The sequence below is a fragment of the Colias croceus genome, chromosome 22 (assembly GCF_905220415.1).
Source record: "Colias croceus chromosome 22, ilColCroc2.1".
Classification (NCBI taxonomy): domain Eukaryota; kingdom Metazoa; phylum Arthropoda; class Insecta; order Lepidoptera; family Pieridae; genus Colias; species Colias croceus.
The window spans coordinates 4292898-4319052 of NC_059558.1; the positions used below are offsets into that span (position 1 = coordinate 4292898).

At 34.3% G+C, this 26155-nt stretch overlaps 1 protein-coding gene across 1 annotated transcript in view; it reads left to right on the top strand.

Annotated features, from left to right (window-relative positions):
• The window catches only part of LOC123701865 (KH domain-containing, RNA-binding, signal transduction-associated protein 2-like), a 66204-nt gene extending 47086 nt beyond the window's left edge, over positions 1-19118 (top strand). The window contains exons 3-10 of the mRNA XM_045649448.1: positions 5643-5740; positions 8030-8146; positions 8496-8642; positions 12085-12228; positions 15046-15174; positions 15782-15875; positions 17235-17367; positions 17702-19118. Coding sequence (XP_045505404.1) covers positions 5643-5740; positions 8030-8146; positions 8496-8642; positions 12085-12228; positions 15046-15174; positions 15782-15875; positions 17235-17367; positions 17702-17768 — 929 coding nt within the window. The 3' untranslated portion in view covers positions 17769-19118. The remainder of the gene's footprint in view (positions 1-5642; positions 5741-8029; positions 8147-8495; positions 8643-12084; positions 12229-15045; positions 15175-15781; positions 15876-17234; positions 17368-17701) is intronic.
• The last annotated feature ends 7037 nt before the right edge of the window (positions 19119-26155 follow it).

Consider the following 26155-nt stretch of genomic DNA (forward strand, 5'->3'; position numbering starts at 1 on the left):
ACGGTTTCCTTAAGACATATTTTTGGGGTCCATTAATCACAATTTCGACTGGCGGTCTCGCATAATTTATCTAAATTGTCATCTGGACCTTGGAGGCGTTATTTCAATTTATTTGTGTGACCATTTTTTAAGTTAAAATAAATAAATTGCTGGGAAGAAATTAGAAATTGTATATAATACTATAAATTTAGATTCTATGTTCAAATAGCAATGTGTTGCTCAGCGAAACTCGAGAACTGCTCGACCAATTCCACTTATTTTTTTTAAGTTTTTGTTACTAGGAAAATTCTAATGGAGAGAAAAACGTAAAAGGAACAATAGGGTAGAATCACGTTTGCCGGGGCAGCTAGGAGGTATATTAAATAAATATTTATTTGAAACACGTCGTAATAACTCAGCCCCTGGAATCACAGACACAATAGAAAATTTATTGTGTCGTGGTCCGATCGGGCCGCTCGGGGCTCAATAGGTTAAAACCCGTTATTTTAGTATAAAAATGGTTATAAATACCGTTTATAAAATCTGATTTCAATTTTCATTAAAGTTTTCCATTACAAGAATCGCTGACGCGTTCATTTTGTATTTCATTTCGAATGTGCAATAAAATTCTGGGGAAACTTTGGTCTGTTTTTATTTAAAAGTGAATTTTGCGAAATACACTTTATTACTTTATGGAAATTTATTAATGCAGCAATAAAATTGTTACAAAGGCCGAATGCAAGGACAAATTAATTATTTTTTGCACAGATTATATTTTTTCTCGTATATAACTATATAATATAAATAACGTGAATATGAAAGCTAGGTACAAATAAAATCAAAGGTAAAAATCATTTATTGAACAAGGTTCCTTACATCAAAATATAGATCCCAGGCTCCCAATATAGCTCTCACTGTATTTCAGGAGTCTGTGCCTTCCTGATACGATTTAATTTGCATTAGAAATTTCAATAGCTATATATAAATAAATAAATAAATAATATTATAATCAATAGCACTATATAAACGACTCGCCTGCTTTTCATCATCAGCCTATAATAATAATATTCTTCTACAGGATCCTTCGAGAATCCAGCCAATAATAGCCATGTTAATAATAATAGAGTTGGTACATATATTTTACCAGATTCGTAAGTTTTCTAATTATCATCAATGTTGAAAAGAAAAGATTTCCTTTCCTCTACGAAAAGTCCAATTGAATTTAACTTCCCTCACAAGAGATTCATTTAAAAACTTAAAACTACGCTCGCCAATAATCAGTAAGCAGATCCACGAATCGAGTATAAAGGCGTGCATACATCAACTTGTACCAACTTTGTCCAGTTTGAACCGGCTCCAACTGACGGTAACTAGTACTAACTAGTTACAACGTTGTGGCCACTCGGCTTAAATGGCTTCCTGTGTGTACGCCCCGCAAGTTTTGTAAACTTTGACGTGAATTTATCTCATTATAACTGTTAGTGTTTTTGGAAGAAGTTGGTAATAACAACATGTATGTATATACTTAGAAATAATTACATAAAGAAGATTTCTCGCACCTATTTAAATAAATAAGCATTTGTTCGTTACACAATATATATATATATATACATTATACATCCTGCTACAACAGCAAAATTAACATTACATATTCATTGACATTAGTGAAAATTATAGAGGGATTAATTCACGAAAGTAATTTGCAAAAGCTCTAGAAACTGATACTTGATTTAGGCCTACTTAATTCCTGAAAAAATCAACGTTAGGCATTCAATGCAATTTCCATGTTGAAATAAACGTACAGATTGAAAGAACATAATTTATATAATAAAATATAGCGCTTGTTAACATTTTCCTTAAATGAATAAAAATCTTAATATTATATTTCCAGAAACAAATATTTTCTTGTTATCAGATACTGGAGCGAAGTTTGACTATTCCCAAAGGATAAGTATACAGAACAAACCTTATGTTTATTGCACCATTTGAGAGTTATATATGTTTTATTATACCTTTCAAGTGGTGCAAGCAGGTTTCCAATAGATTTAATGGCTGACAATAAACATGTAAGATCATACTGATATTGTTACTAGCTGAAACCTGCTACTTCGTTCGCGTTTACCTTAAGTATATAGACCAAATTCTTATGTCTAATTAAAAAAAAATGCTATCTAAACTTAAGAAAAACTATAAATAACAGTTAAACGAGTATGTACTAGTACGGATGTTAACTGAATCAACTTCACAAGCAAACAGTACAATGAAACTCATATTCGATTAATTATAATTATACAATATTCAAAAATGTATTCGTATGGAATAAGACGTATAAAAATGGTATTATTCAGACGCGTAAATTTATTTATTTCCGCAAATTGAAAGCACTTATCATTCAACGAACCAATAATAAGATTTATCGTCACATATTCCGTAGGACCAATAAGTTTGATAAATTTGTTTACTTCTAAACATATTTGGCCAGCAACTCAATACAAATCCACGGAAAGTTAATCCCTGCGTGTATCGTTTGATTAAATATCCCAACAAGTTTGAAACTAGATAAACCTCTGTGGTGAAGAAGTATTCGGAGCTAACCTCGCTTGATTCAAATTATCCTATTTTATCTGTGAGTTATGTTATCTATTTTATCTGTGAGTATAATATGAATAGGTAAAGTGTAGTGTATTTTTTTTTCTTATTTTTTTATAAAACAATTGTTAAATAACTAGCCACTTGTTTCGGCTCTACCCGGGTTGACCGGTGACTTTCTATTGCAAAATAATTTTACAATAGATTCGGTAGATTCAGAGATCTCCCTACAACGTCACAAATTCAATTCACCGCACCTCTTTCCACTGTCATCTTAAATTTAATAATATCGCCTATTACATCGAACATGTTCATAATATCTCTCCGCTGACGTTCTTGACTTAAACCCTTCGCCTATTGCCTATTTACAAATTCTCTAGAAAATGTTCTACCATATCTCTCCGCTGCCGTTCCTGACTTAAACTAACAAAAGAGGCTTAAATATTTGATTCTGTAACCGATCTGCTATTTGAGTAGATTTGGGGACCGGCCACAAGACGATGTCCATCAAATAGAGGTCTTGTTTCGACCAACGTTTGTTTCATCTGCCTAAATATTGGTTCCAATTTTGGTTTTGATTGCAACTTGCGTTCGATGCAATCTGCCGCTTGGCAAAATTGATCTTTAATATTGATACTAACATGTCCTGGAAGTCCATGTTGTCAAAACATACATTTGTAATCGAAGATTTTCACTTTTAGAAGATATCTAAAAATTAAAAATTGAAATTTCATCATCATCATCATCATCACATCAGCCTATTCCCGTCCACTGCTGAACGCAGACCTCTCCCAGATCTCGCCAAAAAAGTGAAATTTATTTTTGGTAAAATTTCTTTAGTTTTTTCTTTCTTGAATTTCTCTTGAAAATTTGCCAATGCGTTCATAGTTCATACCACCATTGCAGGCAATTATTCAGCCAAAAAAATGTCGCAGGCCGGAGTCCTTTAGTCATTCAATGAATGCGCTAGTCATTCAATCAAGTAGCAGATTCAACCAGATGACGGCGACAGACATATAAGTAGCTATAGATATTAGCGTAGTATGCCTTCACCAAGCCTTCACGTAATAACCAAAATGTTCCCTTCCTTATTCATCACATTAATCATTAACCAAATCAATCAATATTTATTAGTCCCTCTTTACATCCATATATTCTACATTGAGCAATACTATCAATTTTAGTGATTAATGGACAACTAGCTTAGCATTCCCTCGAGGAATTAGCGGTTCGGGCTAATTGCGTTCAGTGAGCCAGTTTTACTAATTCTTCGATTTACACAAATACCCGTTAATTTGAAACATGCTTTGGGTTATTTGCGTTCGAAATAATTGCTGTTTTATTAGCATACAAGTTTTGAATCCGTAACTTCGCTAGATTTGTCCAAACTAAATAAATTATTATGTATCTAAAATTACTTAATCTATTATCTAATATATACTTATACTTATCTGAATACTTAATATATACTGATACTTTATCTTATATTATAAAGCTGAAGAGTTTGTTTGTTTGAACGTGCTAATCTCGGGAACTACTGGTCCGATTTGAAGAATTATTTCGGTGCTAGATAGAAACCGCGGAGCACAGCTAGTAAATTATATACTACTAACCCCTTCCCCGAGAATCATTCTTAATTAAAAAAAGCATTAAAATCCGTAGATAGTATTAAAGATTTAAGCATACATAGAGTCGCGGGCGGAAGCTAGTACCTAATAAATGTAATTGAAACTAAACTAAATGTAATTGTGTAATTCCGGACATATATAAATTGTACATTATTATTTTTGTTATTTTTGTAATCTAATTATTGTCAAATTTAATTGTATGAGATAATATTATGTAATTTAAATATAACATTATGATTGTATTGCAATACCTGTATAAGGTTACTAATATGTAAATTGGTTGGTAAGCAATAAATTATTTGAATTTGAATTTGAATTTGATATAGGGACATAGAAAGCGACTATATGGGTAATATACTAAATAGTGATGATATAATGCTTTTAAAAACATTCTTCTTGAACCACTCTGGCTATTAAAACAAACCGTATAAAAATCCGTTGCGTTCATGTTTCTATAATGATGTGACATAATATGAATTGGATTTCCATTCTACGACGGTAATTACTGAAGATTTTTTTTTTTTTTTTTAATGGCACCCGTCATCACAGGGTGTTCGCGCCACCTCTGGATTATAGTCCAGAGACATTTTTTGCTTATTTTTTTTTTTTTTTACACGAATAACATTAAAATACAATATAAACTTTAAAACATAATAAAAAATACTGGTATAAGTTACTAATATAATATTATAATACTAATAATTACTGAAGATTAGAATCATAAAGTTCGAGTTACTTTTATTTAACCATACTATTGCTGGTTATAAAATTTTGCTATTCGACCTTTCTTTAGTGGTTAACAATTTTGAAACAACATCGTTTTACTCTTAATATAATGATTGAATAAATAACGCAAAATGGAAATTTTTAAACGAACATAATAGATGCATTATGAAATCCCTCTATGCTTTATGAAATAACGCACGAATGTACCTGATTTTTCAATTTATACCGCCACAAATCCAAACAAAGATTAATATTAAACAGGTTTCAGAATTTCATAAATCCACGAACCGCGGATGTTGTTACGTCGCATTTTATGTGCTTTGGGACGCGTTGAAAAATTAATTTACCAAGAGAGGTGTTTGATGTAGGCGGGAAAAATGACAGCTGTCAAACGGGTATTAGGCTCTTGATTAGGCTGAATGGTGTTTTTTTTTCACCAATGAGTTCTTAAACATGAAGTTTGACAGAAAACAGTTTTTTTTTGTTGATAATTAATTGAGCTGTCTACGAATTTTACTTAAAATTTAACTAAAGACAAATCGTTTGAAAAGTATTATTAAGTAATATATAACGTATCTTATAGACATATGTCACATTATGCTTGGGTGTATACTGCGTTAGTGTTTTCCTAGAACCTAAAGCTATACCAATCTTCGAAAGAACAAGAAAAATCTACTTCATTTTTATATACAAATCTTTAAATCTATATTCTCTTCTCAGGTGAATGGCGCGGCGAAAGAAGAATGCTGGACATCACTCGCGACAAGCCGGTGAAGGTGTGCGTGCGTGTGGTCGTGCCCGTCAGAGACCATCCCAAAGTGAGTGTTTATGCGCCATTTTAATACAAAGGTATTTTTTGTATAAATACTTGCTGGCCTACTGTCATTATCAAAATCGGTCCAGCCGTTCACGCGTGACCTAGAGATCGTGATATAGAGATTTATTGTTTTTATCTTTACACGTGTTCAATTGCAAAAAATATTTTGATTCCACGTCAAGTTTGAGAAATTGATTCATATAGCCTACTTCGGTATTTAAATACTTATGTTAATATGCATTGGATTGATTGTAAGTTCAACATCAAAAAACAAAATCAAAAATATTTATTCATTTATTTAAGTTAGAAAAAGCTATTGATATTACGCATTAACGCTTAGAAATTAGAACGTATTATCCATACTAATATTATAAATGCGAAAGTAACTCTGTCTGTCTGTCTGTCTGTCAATCACGCCTAAACTACTGAACCAATTTGCATGAAATTTGGTATGGAGTTATTTTGATACCCGAGAAAGGACATAGGCTACATTTTATTGCGAAATATGTACCACGGGCGAAGCCGGGGCGGACCACTAGTTTAAAATAAACTTATGTCAAATGTGATAAAACTCTATAAAATGGAGTTACTAGCGACGAACTAACATTAAAGAGGAGGTCAATAGATTTTCTTGTAGTCTTTGTGTTCAGATGTAAGAATTTCTTAGCACTATTTTTATATTGTATGTAGGTACCATTTTGTTTTACATTTGCGGTTGATTGCAGACTTTTTTATTTAAGATTGCTTTTATTTGCAACTCTACATACATTACGTTTATATTTTACACTAGCACTTGTAATAGATTTAATCCAAAAGCCATTTTTTTAATTTGAGTTGAGTTTGTATTAATAAATATTATTGTAAGCATAATTCACGTTTGTATTTTTGTTATGCTTTTCTCTCAATTGCGAAAGAAATATTTACAAATATTAAATAGTACGTCATACTCATGTTATACTTTTTCATGGAATACTTACAATGATGGTTGGACATTTTTCTACTTTTGAACAAACTGCTCTAACATCCTTTCATAGACGACTCTTCCATATACATAAACTTATATACTTATTATTATTTAATCAATATAACATTTTTCATACATAGTTAGCTAGAAGGAAATATTAATCATCTGAAAGCTTATACACTTATTCAGCCATTAACACAGTTTTCATAGTTAACAATCCGCCCACTCTCGTACATTACGCTTCAAGCCACGCTGTTTGTTTTCCTCTCAGCGGTTAGCCTAGCCAACGACCGTATACATGATTTATGCTATTTTATACTTTACCTCCATTTGCACGTGGTTCTGTAGATTATTCTGGATTTCTATGTCATACTAGCTGCGCTCCGCGGTTTCACCCGCATTGCTCCGCTCGTAGCGTGCAATACGCTTCGCTAGCGTGATGATAAGCCTATAGCCTCGATGAATGGGCTATCTAACAGCGAAATAATTTTTCAAATCGGACCAGCAGTTCCTGAGATTAGCGCGTTCAAACAAACAAACAAACTCTTCAGCTTTATAATATTAAGTATAGATGTGGTACCTACTTGTATTTAAAAAAACCATGCTGGATATTTACAGGAATCGCAGTAAAAAAAAGAAGGGAAGAAAGATATCTTGCTGTTATCGAATTTCCTTACTGCTACAGAGCCATATCTTCCTGATAAAAACGTCCTATGTTAATCATTAGTCTATTTTAGTGATTGCCTAACGCATAGACTCTTGGTTTAATGCTCTAAGCATAGACTCTTACTTGAAACCTCCTGATGGACCATCTTCACAATGGGCAGCGTTGGCCCAACAAATGATCGTCGATGTTTGCCGCCATTACGGCGATTATGAATCTCTCATCTACAATGACGGCCGATCATAGACATTTAGGCCCTCTACAAAAGCCCCTACACTATCGTGATTGCGATCGCCTAACGCCCATAAGAGATTTTAGGTTATATTCACCCACGCTGACATTTGATGAGCGTGGTCGTTTTACAAATGTCACAGGTCGTTGAACTTTTTCGTTCTGAAACGTGCCGATTTATTCGTGATATTTTACTTCATTGATTGGATTGGATTGAATAAAATATGTGTTTATTTTTCAGCTTTCTTATAGGTTACCATGGTTGCAAATAAAGTAATGAGTATGTACCTACGCACAAGCATATTGTATGAGGATAACATTAAAATATAAAAACGAATACATATGTTACTATGAATTCCTCTATCAAGTACATATTAATGACAAACTTTAAATATTTTTGATAATTTATTAAACACTTATTTTGTTCGCAGTTCAATTTCGTGGGAAAACTACTGGGACCAAAAGGCAATTCGCTGAAACGTCTACAAGAAGATACGATGTGCAAAATGGCGGTTCTAGGACGAGGATCCATGAAGGATAGACAAAAAGTAAATATTGTATGTGGATTGTCTTACTAAAAACACGTGATATTTATAACCCAATCGAGCTTAAAAGGGATCGGTTTTTCCTTGTATAGACGAAATGTGAGTTGGACTAGCTAGGCAATATGTATGTAGTACAAGTTAAAAGTTATGCTTTATAACTTACCTATCGAACAGTTAAACAGAAATTTATTTAAATTTTGATGAACTATCGGTCGTTATAAAACATAAATTGGGAATGTAAATAGTAGTGTGTTTCACGTGCAGTTTTCAGCATGAACATTTTGATGGTTATAAACAAATCGATATTCAATTGAAACGCCACATCGGTAAGATGATTATTTATTTATTGTAGGAAGAAGAACTCCGCATGTCAGGTGACCCAAAGTTCTCTCACCTGTCGGAGGAGCTGCACGTGGAGATCAGCGCGTTCGCGACGCCCGCTGAGGCGCACGCGCGCATCGCCTACGCGCTCGCCGAGCTCAGGAGATTCCTAGTGCCAGTAAGTTCCATACACTGAAGCAGGGGCACTTGACAGCAAATAGCAACATGTGGGGATCAGTGCGTTCGCTTATAAACTTATTGTTAATACCAAAGCATAAATTATTTTACCTCCTCTGTACCTACGTACAGTTACCAATTACCATATTTCATGTTTAACATATTCGTTATAAAACCTATTTTTACATTCAACTTTAATATCAATTTTATTACAATGTAAAGCGCTTCGTATAAAATGATTTTATGACCAAATCGGGAGCATGTGCTTAAAATTATGAGCCTTCATACGTGGTGATGGAACTACGCGAAATTAATTTAAAGCGACGCTTTTATTACATTATATGCTGAGCGATTATTCTGCCTTTTTATAGACTCTTTTTGATATAAAATTAAGCTCTTACTAATTAAAATTTTAATAAAGTAGGTAACTAGTTACTAAGCGAAATTGTATAATACTAAATTACTAATTTATCTCGTCTAGTATTTTCATGATAAAGTACGTACACCAAACAGCCCATGCCTATAAAATTAAATTAGAATTTTGCTGTCGCGACAAAGTCACCTTTGTCCTTCTTCAAGGTTTCATTCATCTCTAAAGAAATATATTACTCCGGTATACCCTAGATACCGTGAACCAGGAGGCTTCATTTAGCCAACAGGCTAAATTTTATAACTTTTATTAACTTTAAATTTTATTAACTTTTAAGACTAGCTATCTCGATCTTTTTGAAATTTGGTACTGAAATAGATTATAGCCTGAATTACCTATTAGCTCATAGCTAAAACTATTTTTAACTCGATTACCAAGCGAATATCCCTGCGGGCAAATCTACCAGATACTTCGTTTTAAAACAGTTTTAAAATGCTCGCAACATGGTGTTTATCATATCATACATACTCATTTTATTCCCTCATTATAATATATTATCATATTCTAAAAGAATAAATTACTCAAGCTATATCAAGGTGTTTAATAATCGTGGTTTCATCAAAAAGAAAATAATTAAACATTCTTAGAACGTCTGAGACGAAAAATGTTGTGTATTCTTTCGTTGTGATAAAACTAAATTGAGCCGTCAGAAATCCAGAGCTAGATTGCAGACAAAATATGTAAATTCTAAACCAAAACAATTACCATTTTCTACGTGATGACGTGAAATTATACGGTATCACGAAATATTTCCGAGGAATATTCACCCGCAAATATAAGTTACAACAATAATTTTGCCGCCACTTTCTACCAAATTATTGTTGAGAATCAGACGTGTTTTCTGCAATATTGTTGAATTTGTTCTAATGATCGTGCATTCGAGATTCCTTTTGTGCGATGAAAATTCATACCTTTATTTTTTACTAGCTGCGCTCCGCGGTTTCACCCGCGTGGCTCCGTTCCTGTTAGTCTTAGCTTGATGATATTTCTGAGATTAGCACGTTCAAACAAACAAACTCTTCAGCTTTATAATATTAGTATAGATTAAATACGGATGTATTTTATACGAGAAAGGTCTGAAGCGATTGAAGATTTGTCAGTTAAAATTGTTTTAATAGCTAGAGTAGTTGAATTAAATTAATGCCTGCCATGTATCTTCAATTATTACTTCCGTATGAATAATCTTCTGATGTAATTGAAAGCTTTTATCGTTAATTATTCATTATTATAGAGCGAGTTTGGTTAACGGAGTGCGACTAACTTACTAATTCTATTAAGTTGTGATTGAGAACGAAATACTTGCAAACTGACTTTGTCGGCTTGGTTTGGCAATGCTTATTATTTTTATAGTTTGCATTATTTTTCAGTAAAATCTGGAACATAAAAAACATAAAAAGTAGGTACTTCGCATAGTTAGGTTCTACATTTTATAATAATAGGATCCATTACATTTTATTTCCTTCAGATTTCGTATTCACTACACAGAAGAAAGTAGAGTTATAGATATATGTGATTATCACGAAAAGCTGGGCTTTTCAATTTCCCTTACATTTTCAACTTATTTACTTATAATGAGTCCTTTCAAATATTAAAAACAATTTGCACTGCATTTATTTATCTATGATTTTTTCATCTACAACTAACGACCTTACATATATCTTATACATATAGATATGTAGCCACAATCACCCTGTCTATTAAACTCATTGTTTCACACAATTCAATGTGATGCTTCGAGTGCTGCCGTTGTATGGAACATGACTTGAGATACTGCCTATTCTCCGGGTTAAATTAATCGAAACACGTGTGACGTGAACGGAGTATTCCATTGGTCAACCATTATTTAGTACTATTGTGCTACGTATTCGAGCTGAACTCGGGGACAAAAAACGTTCACGTTTGTGTATACGATAGTGTAAGGTTCAATTGTATGATTATGATAAGGAAATAATGAGAGCTTGATAAATCCACTAGGTAAATTATGTTTGGTAAATTGTATGATATCTGTTGTCATTATATTTGATAGAAATAGAATTTTGCCTAACTAAACCTAACCTAACCTAACCTAACCAAAAAATAATACAGTTAAACTTGTGTTAAAATGCCCTCGCTCTGATTTTTTTAAAACTCTCTTTTTATAAATTAGACATTATTACTTATCCATTGTTTTATTTTTCACTTATTATGTTTCTCTTCTCCATAATACTCGGGTACCACCAGAAGGACGGTACCCGGATCTTTGGAAGGCTTACGTGGGGACACGGATCCAACACGCAGAGGCCCTTTCGAGACTTTTAATGTGTTGTGGGACACCAGCCGCAGCCTGCCCATGACTGCAACATAGAAATACAGCCCTAGGCAGTCCGCGGCCGATGTAGGACTATTGCAGGGTATGGAAATTTAATAATTAGGCTATGGATTGGGATGCTAAATGGACTGGTACTGGGGACTATGGGAAACTATGGCACCTGCCTTTCTACTAAAAGAAAGTAAAAATATGTTGGCAGGTGGTGACTCGCCCTCTCACTGTATGGGCCCCCGAAACAAGTCGCTGCAATAGTGCGACAAGGGGGCAACATATTGTGAGCAGCTAAGGGTGGAGAGGCGTCCCTGGACTTTAAACTCCGATCACGCGCTCCCTGAGGGTCCAGCATCACGTGCCCACTCGCCACTTACGCTTCACATCCACCCTTCGAGCTAAAAGCTCTCGCGACTCCACTCTGGCCGGCCGGTTAAGGCAAGCCAGAGGTGGGGGTCCTGTCCTCGTCAGGCTTCACTCCGACCGGCCGGTGAAGGCAAGCCGGAGATGAAGACAGGGGCCTCCCCCAGGAGCACTCGGTTCCCGCGGGGTCGCTACTCCCCGACACCCCGCCACAATGTGTCCTGCGGGTTGACTGATTGCACGGGTGGAATATCTATTATCACGTACACAATAGATATCCCAACCGTGGGCGATGGGGTCGTCACATCCCTACGCCCTCACTTATTATTATTATTATGCTTCCTTGAACAGGATTACAATGACGACATCAGACAAGAGCAGATGCTGGAGATGCAGATATTATCATCACAGAACGAACAGAGGCGGCCCACTCCTACAGATTCTTCTAGAAGTAACAGCGAAGAAACTCTGCCTCTACGAGACTCTAAACAGAAGGTAATTTTAGCCTGATATTCAGAATACTTAGCCTTTCGCCCGCAGTTTCACCCGCGTATTCAAAAGAAAATCCCCATAGGCCATGTTCACGTTCCCGTATGAAATGAATAACAATTATTTTATGTGTAAATCTAAATAACCCTCTATGTGTGTGCACCTTTAGGTTATGAAAGTCGGTTCAGCAGTTTTTGAGTGAAGAGTAACAAATGTACAAACTATCGCATTTATTATATTAGTAGGATGATGGCATATTATCATACACGTTATTTATAAGAATATAAAAAATATCTACGCGATTTATTTGGGTTTTGTAAGTTTAACTTAAAGATTTCCGCTAATAGAACATAGAAAAACAAAATTAAAAATATCATAGCAAAATGTATTTCCTTATAACATTCAAAATTGATGGTGTGTCGTTATAGTCAAGTAAAGCAGATCTATCTCCGAGTATCGACTTTGTAGAAATATATCCGTTCCTTTGGGAATTTAATCTTATAAATATTCTAATAATAAATATAGCGTGTTCTTAGAAATGCAGTTGGCGCAAATGGGCTAACTCGTTAGCTTTGCAAATTGCAAGAGCTTCGAATAATACAAATCATTGTTTATTTTTAGCTAGCTTTCCGCCCGCGGCTTCGCTTGTCTAAAACCTAATAAATTATATATTAAAACCTTCCTTAAGAACAACTTTCCATTAGTTAAAACAGAATGAAAATCGGTGCAGTAGTTCTCGATTTTATCACGAACAGACAGACGCGTCGGATGACTTTGTTTTATAATATTTAGGTAGTAATAACTAATAATACCTACAACAGATTTCATACAGAATTTTAACATCCTAAATGAGCTATAAAACTATAAGGTAAGTAGTATAGAACACCTCAACAACGCTAAGACTGACAGAATAGTTAAGCATAGGTACTGTAAATTACGCGAAGCAAATTGTCATTCTTAAAAAATCCTGTATTTTAGGTATAAGTTAAGAGAAAAAAAAATGAAATGTTCATAAAACGCTACATAATGCTATTGTCAATAAAATATTTGTTTTAAATTATTTTTCGCCAGAACTCTTATAAAAGCGTGAGATATTATTAAATCAACGTTTTAAATTGTCTGGTTGGAGACTGAATTAATTTCACAACTTTTTTCACGGTCCAAATTGCTTTATGATGGACGAACATTTTTTTCAATTTTGTTATGTTATACCACAGAATACATTAGTTATACTAAATATTCGTGTAAAGAATTTTATTTTATTTATTCAATTTTATTTCAATGCAAATTTCGTCTTTTGTGTTAATTTGAGACTCGCAAAAAATCGTAAAAGACCTAATTGTTGGAAAAAAAAGATAAAGGCTGTTGACGATGGTGATGATTTCCTTAAACAAATAAATGTAAATAATGTTAATAGTTCATCATGATTTGTTTGTTTAGTTAGGACTGATGATGATGATTATAATTTGATGAAGTTAAAAAAAATATGGTTATGCGGAAATTAAAAAAAAAGAGTGTGTATGCCGAGCACACGAGACAGAAGTGAAACTTCTTTAGCAAGATTCAAAGATACCAAAATTAGCGCCTTATTCCATGACATGACGGTATTATACCATGACGCGACCTTGAAATTTCACTCTCATCGCGCCTAAAGTAGTTTCACTTCTGACAAGTGTGCTCGGCACACAACATTATTTAATGTTGCGATTAAGTCATGAAATGACTACAGAAGATACCTGATAATCTGCCGTTATTGCGTATATGTATAGTAGGTATGTTGTACAAACCTGTTATTATTAAATTATTTAGTAATACATAATTATTATCATAGATAATGATGGAAATCAATTAGACAGGTGGTGTTCAATTTAATTGGTACGCAAATGAGATCAAGTGATGCGATCGGATTATCGTCTAATTGCACTTATTTAAATTGCGATTTAATAATTTTATATTATTGCGATTTAATTTGGATTTCCACGTCATTAAATAATTGTTGGTTAAAAATATAGTTATGAAATATATTGTTATGTAGTTGTTGTTAATTAATACAAATTACACAAACATAGGTATTATGAATTATGTTCATGTTTTTTTTTTTATTATTTTTTATTGGTTTGTCTTTTAAGAAGATAATGCATGATATTCAAAAACTCACTCATCGCTTTTACATACATAATATTATGTATTTAGCTTATTGTTATTAGGATTAAGTCTTTAATTTCTTTTTATATTCCATGCTTATTAATAATTATTGTTTGGATAACTGTTGCAATTAAATTCGTCCCATATATTATGGGCCTGTTACACGTAAAGTATTTATCGTTATTATTATTTCATCTGTTCAGTATTTTTTGATAGACGTCTTCTTTTATTAATGGATTAGTACACTAACACGTTTAATACTAACATTCATCAATATGCCAGTTTCACGTTCAATAAATAGCATCATAAATTATGGTGGCTCCACATTAGCGCAGTGAATTCACGCGCGATATCACGCTGATTATTCACAATATAAGTCGTGTCTTCCACATTCATAAGATATTCGCAATCGTTCATGAAGCCTGCAGTGGACGTAGAAGCTGCTGCTAAAATCACATAGTAACTATAGGTTACCATGGTTACAAACGTCCACATTACTAGTTATTTAGGTATTGGCGGAAAACAGTAAATACTTGTAATGACGGTTCCACATAAGCGACGTGAATTCATGCACGACATCTCCTGGCAAAACCGCGGGCGGAAAGTTAGTATAGAATATTATAATTTTAGCTTAGAATATTATAATTAGTAATATTTTGTTTTTTAATGTTTATAAAGGTACTAGCGGTGTCTCCAGTGACCCCGTCACTTGCGAGTGCCCCCGTGCTGCCGGTACACGCCCCAAGTGCGCGTGACTTCTCCCCGCCCGCGCCCACCCCCGCCCCTGAACATTTACCGCACCATCAGGTATTGTACCCTAGGTACTAGTGTCTCCGTACATCAGGTATTGTAGCCTTATTTTACTTGCCTTATTTGTTTGTTCTACTGGTCCTTCGAAACTCAAGAACTACCTCGAAGAGCCATTTTAGCTAAAGTATTTTGATGCCTGTGTCATTTTTACGACATAATGTTGTTTAAAAACTATGGTCAAGGTTCCATTGATGTATGCTGTACATTATAATATCTGAGAAATCCTTTATACAAACTTGATAAAAATATTTTAAAAATAATAGGCACATTAAATTCAACTTTCTTTTGGTAGTATTCCTTTACGATTCTTGGTGAATTGATATTTTTATATGCAAAGTCGCTTCAAGGTACACCGATACCCGAATAAATGGGCACTTTAAAGTTTGACAACAGAGGCTTCTACCGACCATTGTATAAATTATTCTGATACTACCTAAATATATTTGGCTTGCTAGTTTTATTTTTAAATAAATAGTTATGCCTTTTATTTGGTGTAGTTTTGACACGTCTATCTTTACATTAATGGAATACGTTTATTTACACACATTGTCGATTATCAAAACAAGTAAGTACGTGATAGTTATTATGATAAAATATATTGCAGATAACAAGTCCCTCTAACCACGGAGTATTAGTCGGGGGAGGGCTTATACAACAACCGCCTACACATCATCTACTTACACAAAGTTCGATACTTGGTAAGACTTTTCTGATATAAATTCTGTATTTATAGACTATTCTTTCATCTGTTTTTATATTTAACACAACTAACAGAACTAAGACAACATGTTGATTTCTGCCAGGATTTAACTAAATTTTCAGATCTTGTAAAATTGTAATGCATTAGTGGCCTAGTAATATTACTAAAATTGCTGCGTCTAACAAACTAACGCAGAGCACTGGGCAGGTGGCGGCGATATACTGGGGCTGAGCAGCCCCGTGCTGGGCGGCGTGCTGCACGCGCACCCCGCGCTGCGCGGCGTCAAGCCGGCCGCCGTGCACCTCGCCTCGCAAGGTCGGTACGTCACTCTTACTTACACCCGCCGACACGCAGCACTCGTACCGGCCCAGCCCCGCGTGTCAATCGCATCACGTCAAGCCGGCCGCCGTGCACCTCGCCTCGCAAGGTCGGTACGTCGCTCTTACTTACACCCGCCGACACGCAGCACTCGTACCGGCCCAGCCCCGCGTGTCACTCGCATCACGTCAAGCCGGCCGCCGTGCACCTCGCCTCGCAAGGTCGGTACGTCACTCTTACTTACACCCGCCGACACGCAGCACTCGTACCGGCCCAGCCCCGCGTGTCACTCGCATCACGTCAAGCCGGCCGCCGTGCACCTCGCCTCGCAAGGTCGGTACGTCACTCTTACTTACACCCGCCGACACGCAGCACTCGTACTGGCCCAGCCCCGCGTGTCTAAAGACTATTTTGCACAAGTTATACTACATTAAATATACAATAAGTCATAATCTACTTAATTTCCTGATTTTATAAATCCAAATATGTATTTTTAAAATAAAAGTAAAGGTAAAGTGATTGAATTCCGTAAAATTTTACAACAAAATAAAACAAACTGTTTCAAGTCTTTTGATAATTAAATGTCTGTTACGACGGCTCTTTATAGGAATCTGAACAATCGCTCCGATTGCCAAAAGCCTAAAAACCGCTCTTCTCTTATAAAATCAAAATTTCATTTATAGTTGAAACAAGCTGCGGCAACAGCAATTTCCTTTTATCGGTACCTATTGCAATCACTTCCCCGTTTACATAATTGAAATATATTTTGGTTTGTAATTTAAATATTCATTAATGTGTTACAAATAATAAACACAATATTGAATTGTAATAACTATTTAAATTGCCATCAGCCCTATGACCACATTTTCAAAACCATGTATCATTTTGCAAAGTTTTTTTTTATGTCTTCATTAAAGTTTTTGTATAAATATTGTTCCAACTTTAATATTATATCATAATCAGAACCTATGTATCGCTTAGTTCTCATCCCTATTTTTTTGTTGTCTTCACGCCTTTATATTATTGTTGTTGTGGTCAGGTGTTGGGTCGGGTGCTCACACCCGCAAGCGGCCGCTGCTGGGCGGCGCGCGGGGCGCCATCTCGCCGACTAAGCGCGCCGTGCTGTCGCTGCTCGCGCGCGCGCGCGCCGCCACGCACAAGCACGCGCACGAGTGAGTCCACGCCTTTATATTGTTAACGTGCTCAGCTATTGGGAGGCTGTATCCCTGCAAGCATTTCTAGCTTGCGTGAGTACATGCCTTTATACCGTCTCATACTGTTCACATCGTATGAAACAGTGTAAAATCGTGAATATGAAGCAGTACAAAATACAAAAAGCGCTGTGCAATACTAATAAGATAGTCGGCGAAAAACGCATCAAAATAAAGAGGTTCTGAACATGTGAATTACAAGTAAAACGCTAGGATTGTGCAGATCCCACTACCCACTATTTCGATCACCATCTATTTACCTATTAAATAAGATTAACAAATACTATTGTTTCAGACACCCAGCACTTCTACCAGTCTTGCGGGATGACTTCGTGACCGGCGTCAATATCAACCTAGCATAATATCTAGTCAAAGTATTATTAGGATAATGTTATGTAAATAATTTCTGTAAATAGGAAGCTTAGCTTTTTAAAATCCCCATCGTCGACCCAAAAATAAAATTGTTTTATTACAATGTACCTGATTGTAGACTATGATGTACTTCTAATGGGCCCTCTACACATTGGGCAGCGTTGGCCCAACAAATGATCGTCGATGTTTGCCGCCATTACGGCGATTATGAAAAAACTAAACATCTATAATAACGGCCGATCATAGACATTTAGGCCCTCTACACTATCGTGATTGCCTCTACTCGCCCAACACTGCCCATTGTGACAAGGGCCCATCATAAACTCTATAAGTCACAAATAATATGTTAACACCAAAAATCCGTATACTGTTCTAGAGAATTATAGCATAATATCTATACCAAAAGTTAACTGCTATACGATAGTTCCCGGAAACCTACCTAGTATTTAGATCAAGAAGATCATACGAGCAATTTTCTTATAAATCATAATAAAGCTATTATAGGGAATTAGATTGAATATTTAATGTGATACAAGACCAAAAAATTTAATAAATTTTAGTTTATACAATATAGAAGAAATTTACTTTAATTTATTACGCCCACTTCTATGAAATTCAGAACATTTTACTTGTTAACCGACTTCAAAAAAAGGAGGAGGTTATCAATTCGGCCGGTATTTTTTTTTTCTGTATGTACACCGATTACTTTAATTTATTACGCCCACTTCTATGAATTTCAGAACGTTTTACCTATATTCTTAATAATTTTTTTCTTGGAAATTTTTCGCGCAATTGATAAAATAACTAGCATTAAATAAATTCATTATTAAAATTAATCAATGAATAATTCCACATAATATTCATGAATTAGTTGAAGAATTTTTAATATGAAACTTGCTCTAAAAACTAATAAAGTGTATGTTGCAGGCATATTGTATATTTTCCATGTTAACAAACGACTCGGCATTTTGTATTATGTCGGAATTCGGAATCAAGTTTTTTTTGTTGCATTAAACGGGTGGATTAGGTTGCTACTATTTTAAAATTACGAGGATACATTAACTTATTGTAAAGTAATGAATAGTAAAAATAAATAAACTGGCTCTTTGTGGATGTTTTGCAATGGAATGAATGAAGGAATGGAGATGCCGAGCGTTGGTACACTGACTATGGCTGTGCTAGGGCGTTTGTGAGAGGCAAAATAATACAAATTGACTGCAACATGGACACCATTCATAGTATATAGAGCTAGCGCGCAAAAGCAACTTTTGTTTCCGCAACTATTTTGTCTCTCCCAACAACTCTATGGGGAGTTTCGTCGCTACGTGCGCGCACTTTCTTACTAGCCCATTATAGATTTGATGGGAGAGACAAAATAGTTGCGGAGGCAAAAGTTGCTCTTGCGCGCTAGCTCTAATAATTGTTATTGAAGTTTATTACAATATTATAAAATATTTCATCTAAATAACAAAACCTGTAATGCTAAATTATATTAAGAGTCGCGTTTAATATTGTTCTTGTTTTTATCCGCATAAAATTTAAAATGTCATGTTTACAAATAAATTTTCAATTCAAATTTTATTTCATTAAACTAACAAAAGAGAACACAATAATTGCGAAAGATTATTCTCTATAGAAGTATTCTCTTTTATCAACGAATTTTAGTAACTAATTATTAAAACATAATTTTGTATTATTCACCAATCAATTGTATAAAAACTGAAAGTAATAAATGATAAGTTCGAATACGATTTATGATTTTTATTTTTCCTTTTCCTATTTTTCCTATAACTCATACCTACTCCATTATTAAGCACCACATTGTATTTAGCAAACATAAGATCGAAAAGTTGTAGACTACAGGCCCATGTTGGAAAACACAGAACATATACATAGGTGACCTATCTAGAACGATATAAGAGCATAAAATAATAAGATTCAGCACTATGCCGTCACTTGTAAGCTGTCCAACTGAGTGCAGATGAGAATTCGACAGTACAGGTAGAGATTTTTTCCCCTTGTCTCCATGATTTTTGTCCGGCGTAGCGGAATAATGGATTAAAAGCAGTATTAAAATAGTGTAACACAGATGCCGTACAAAAATGGTGGTCCATAAAGTCAGAATTTATTTTTATTTTCATTTGATCCGCTCCCGTTGGTCTTAGCGTAATGATGATTTAAACTTCCTCGATAAATAGACCGAAAGAACTTTTCAAATCGGACCAGTAGCAGTAAAAACTCACTGTCACTGAAAATCAGTGCTGAGGTATTATGCCTCAGGTATCTTGAGTGGCTTCCTTTTTTAGCGCATGCAACCACACAAATATTTATGTTTTCTAAGTATTACATATAATTTAAAATTTACAATGTGTGTTGTGTGTGTTGGAATAAATGGTTTTTCTTTCTTTCTTTCTTTCAGTATATTGTATAATTTGCTATGCAAATATAGTCAAGTAAACGTAACCACGAGTCATTACTAGTCAATTAGTCAATATAGTATTAGAAAATAAATATGTATATTCAGAGGAAATAATTCGCGAAGTTTTGAAAATCGCTTGGGACTTTTAATATGATCATCTAGACGTCAAGGAAAAACTGTAGTGATTTTCAAAACTACACAAATTATTTCCGCTGATGATCCATTTTCGGCTTCCTTTTTTTTCAGGCATACTTCATCTTCCCCACTAAAAAAAAAAGAAGGCATACTTCATCACTAACTACTTAGTATAAAACAAAGTCGCTTTCTCTGTCCCTATGTCCCTTTGTATGCTTAAATCTTTAAAACTACGCAACGGATTTTGATTTAAATTTTAATATTAAAGCTCCGTCAATAGGTATGTTATTAGGCAAGTATAAAGGTGACTATTTGAAAAGTTAAATGAGAGAATGAGATTGTCTGTCGTGTGTAATATGAATACTGAATTAAGGTAAAATGACTTTAGTTTGAAACACTCGCAAACACTATTATAATAAGTGATCCCTTGTTACGCCTGTCACACGAATTGGATAGTAAATAGTTAATTAAAGTTATTTTCGGACCATTTGTTAAACTAGTTCTGGCGAAATATATATAAACTTAAGAAAAATCTGGCGTTCTACTTCCTACTAATACTATAAATGCTAAAATTTGTGAGGACGGGTGAATGTTTTTTTACTCCTTTAAGCAATGACTACTGAATCGATTACAATGAAATTGGTAGGTATGTAGGTAGCTGAAGGCTCAAAATAAGACATAGGCCACTTTTTATCCCGGAAATCCCACAGGTATGGGAACTATGCGTGGTTTTCTTAAAATAAGGGGGTGAATCCGTGGGCGGAAATCTATTCTACAATAAGTTAATATTATTTTAGTTATACATTAAGCATACACTTGTATACGTAATATTGGGTCCACAAGCCTCTGAAACTTATCAAAATATGACATAAGAACCAAGAAAATTAGTTTAAACGTATATTCAATTATTTAGCATGGCTTGATATTTTTTATACTTACGTTACAAAAAATCGTTACGTAAAGTATTTATATCATCGTTTACCTTTCAATAACATAATAATATCTAAATTGTTAACAAGGGACCCAAACTCATCCATTACAAATAACACCTGAGATATTTCTATTCTTATAAAGATTATGAAATTTTTACTTACAAAAAATATATTTTTCTCTCTCTTTATTGAGGAAAAATTTTCGGAGCTTGATAAATGAATAAAAACTGTTTAAATATGTATATTATAGAAAGTAGTGCTCTTCGTCGAGTTTAGTATAGTGTTAGTATCCGCCTATTAGGTACGAGTCCAACAAAGTATTTTTATTATCATTACAAAACAACTATTCATCCTACTAATCTAATCTAATCTAATATACATCTACACTAATATTTTATAGAGGAAAACTTTGTTTGTTTGTTTGTTTGTATGATTGTTACGAATAGGCTCATAAACTACTGGACCGATTTTGATGATATTTTTGACTGGGAACTATGCGGGTTTTTCTTTGCAAACGCGGGCGAAGCCGCGGGCGGAAATCTAGTATTATAAATGCGAAAGTTTGTGAGGATGCGTGTGTGTTTGTTACTCTTTCACGCAAATTCTACTGAACCGATTACAATGAAATTTAGCACACATATAGAGGGTAACTTTGATTAACACATAGGATAGTTTTTATCCCGGAAATCCCACAGGAACGGGAACTATGCGGGTTTTCCTTTGAAAACGCGGGCGAAGCGCGGGCGGAAATCTAGTTTATTAACTTGGACTTTGAGTATACCGGTAGTCAATATAATTTAAGCTAAAATTTGTCTAAAATCACGTCAATTTATCCATTTACCTGACTAGCACCTATATTCTCCGATATATTCTAAAATGCAGTGCAAAATATTATTTCTTGGTTAACGCGTGGCGATAAGGGCGTGTTCCGGTGCCGATATACCGGATGCCAACCTTATCTGTAATGTGACTGAAGTTAGCTCGGTTTATTTTGCTGCTAATAATATTATGCTGTTTACGTGCAAACTTGTCTGTTATTAAATTTATTCTATTTTTATTTATATACGTATAATAGCTGTGCCCCGTGGTATTTCTTTTTGAATTGAAACTTCTTTATCGGGGTTGGAAAAAGATTTAGTGTAAAATTTTTTCGTTACGCGTGATATCTTTCCGTTACGCGACATCTTTTTCTTATCCCTACCACGCGTGATTCGACGTATTTCTGTAAAGTTGCATATAGTAAATTATTTTTTGAAAAATAAAGTCATAAAGAAGTTTCACTTCTTACGTGTGTACACTAGTACACGCACACATTTATTTTATTTTTAAGCTATTGCATAGCTTCTATCGCGGGCCTTGAGCGCGGGGACCGAATCGAGAAATTCCGTAACGAAAAATCCTCACGCTCCCCACTCCGACGGGCGGAGGTGTGCCTTGAAGGCATAGCATGCAATAGCTTTACCGCGGCAGTCCCCGAGTGCCACACGTCGTTTTTATTTATATTATAATAGCTGTGGCCCGCGGTTTTACTTTTTGTGTACTGTCTGTTTTACATATTTGTAATGGTGTTAACAATAAAGCGTTTTTGTTCATTCATTGATACTAACATGCACCTCTGCTGTCTGCTTTCACTGTATCCTGAGGTTATCACTGATCCCATTCACCAGTAACGTTATTATAATAATAAAGTTATTAAAAATAAAAAAAGAGTCTGTGTACAGTCTGTACACGCGTTAGAAGTTATACTTCTTTGGCGTATGGAAAAAATACTAGAAAATAGTTTGGAAAATCCAAAAGTGCACGCCTCATAATCTCATCCTTTACAATAAAATTGATTATTTATAAAGAGTACACTATAAATATAAAAAAGAAATAAAATAAAACAGTTGGAAAAGTAAAGAAAGCGGTACCGTAATAATTGAGATATTTTTCTTGTGGCCCCACCTAGATGTGACTACCAACTTATTTTTTTAAACCTTGGCTTATAGTATAAAGAATCGAGTTTATAATGGTGAATTTTGAGTACACTATAAATATAAAAAAAAATAAAAATAAAGAATATATTTAAGTTATGGTTATAAAAAAAAATTATGGAGAACAGTCGATTTTTTTTTGTTTATTTAATAACAATTAAACCACATCGAATCAGACCCTGAAAAATGAAAGGGTTCTATTCCTGAGCATACTCAAGCGTAAGAGAAAAAAAAAGACTCGATTAGTAAAGTATTTCGGTCGCTATCGTGTTAACAAGAAAATCCTCCGCACATACAGACACACGGACGTCCAAGACAGAACTTTTTAAACTGTTTTTTAACTAGTTTAAATAACAAAAATGACATCAAAAATATCATGAATGTTAAAAATAGTGTTTTTTCTTAATATGTGTGTGTATGTATTATCTTACAAGTGCAATGTATGATACATAAAGACATTTTAAGCTTGAAAAATCAGATGTTTTGCGCGAAGTGACAGTAGTACCCACCTCAACGCTTCGCTTATGAGGCGTGCAATATACAACTTGAACATAGTAATCAATTTTCATACCACCTAGAACTAACTTCATGCTGTTAAATTTAGGTGTCGGTGTGCGCGCGCATCGTAAAAATTCACTCTCATCATTTTTCTCCATCGCGCCAAAAGAAGTATAACTTCAAAAAACACAAATCCTTACTGTTTATTATAATGATTAATTATTATATTATAATAATAACCAATAGAGCTCTAGCCTTTATCCATAATAATTAATCAATGAATATTGTCATTAATCAAATTCGCACTCAACATTTTGATAGAAACATGCCGATCTAGGGAGGTATTTACTGTTAATGATTCCCGATTCTAATGAATTAGTTATGTTAATACATAAATAAGTCCTATCCTACTTCCTACTTCACTACATAGTATAAAACAAAGTCGCTTTCTCTGTCCCTATATGTCCCTATGTCCCTTTGTATGCTTAAATCTTTAAAACTACGCAACGGATTTTGATGCGGTTTTTTTTAATAGATAGAGTGATTCAAGAGGAAGGTTTTAGTATATAATTTATTAGGTTTTAGACAAAACGGGCGAAGCCGCGGGCGGTAAGCTAGTATATTATAAATGCGAAAGTTTGTGATGATTGATGTATATTGTATATATGTGTATGAGTGTATGTTTGTTAATCATTCACACAAATACTACGAAACCGATTACAATGAAATTAAGCACACATATAGAGGGTAACTTGATAGGATGTATCGCAGAAATCCCACGGGAACGGGAACTATGCAGGATTTCTTTGAAAACGCGGACGTAGCCGCGGGCGGAAAGCTAATCGTGTATATTATTTCATTTTTATTTCGGGTAATTTAGTATTATATTATGAACAACAATAAAAACTAATAAGTAATTAAATACCTATTTACATAGCGTCTCTACTCTCCTTGGACCAACCCCTTTTATAATATAATTGACTATCTCAAATAAATAATAAATTGTATTCAATTCCTCACTCAGCTTTTATATTGTTTGATATTATCTATTTTTATACAACTATGATCGTTAGGATATTTTTGTTTAAAAACCTTATTGTTACAGTGGGAAAAATATCCCGATCAAAATATAATATTTCATCATTTCGCTAACGTACATCACATACATCGTGGCCATCAGAAATACTGGACCATCTTTGTTAAGGTGTGGGTACACTGAACGGTATTTTATTAAATAGATCTAATAATAATATAAATATAAACATCACCATTGACTTAACTAGGTATAAGAAATAGAAACAATGCAATTAGAGAAATGTTATAAAAATTTTGGACATAATAACAGCGCTACAGTTGAGCAAAAGCCTCGGCATCGTCCCTAGATTAGGCATCTCTAATACATAGGGTTTTCTAAAATCGTCCTAATTGATATAATTATTTTCATGTAGTTTGTAATTTGTGTAATATTAATATAGCGTTTTGTCATCTTCATCTTCGTGATAATATTTTTTTTATTCTTTACTAGCTTTCCGCCTGCGGCTTCGCCCGCGTTTTCAAAGAAAAAACCGCATAGTTCCCGTTCCCGTGGGATTTCCGGGATAAAACCTAGCCTATGTTACTCGTGGATAATGTAGCTTTCGAATGGTGAAAGAATTTTTAATATTGGTCCAGTAGTTTATGAGCCTATTCATTACAATCAAACAAACAAACAAAGTTTTCCTCTTTATAATATTAGTGTAGATAATGCATTTGAAGGCCATAAAAATAAAAAAATAAAATTCAACGTTGCTCTAGGTATATTTTTTAATGCATTACCAGTACTATATAGAGATAATTTGATAATTTTACAGCTATATATTAAAAAAAAAAAGTTTATTATGACTCCTTGATTATTTTGAAGAGTAGATAAAGAGAAACAGAATTTTTGCTTGCTTGAGCTCCCAGTGTGTCCACAGACTATATTTGACAAATAGAACAATACGTTGAACTGTGGAAACCAAGTGGAAACGAAATATAACTAACTCAAGCGATGCTAGATAATACCATTTCATCGTAATTGCCTATATGTCATGTTTGATGTCGTTACTTACCAACTGTCACAAATACCATAACTTATTTCATCAACTTTTACTAGTCTATCTCTATAAGGAAGATGTTACTTAGGCTGGTTGCAGAGCTTGACCGACCGTCAGTGCGTACCGTCGGTCCTGACGATACGCCTCAACAATAAAATTGTATGACTATGACACTTAATGCGCATGACAATACGCGTGCGTATGGTCGGTCTAGATATGAAAGGTTTTATGAATTTCCATACATAATATGACAAGCGCGACTGACGTACGCACTGACGGTCGGTCAAGCTCTGCAACCAGCCTTAGGTTCGATTCAATTATGATTTAAGCAATTAAAATATAATA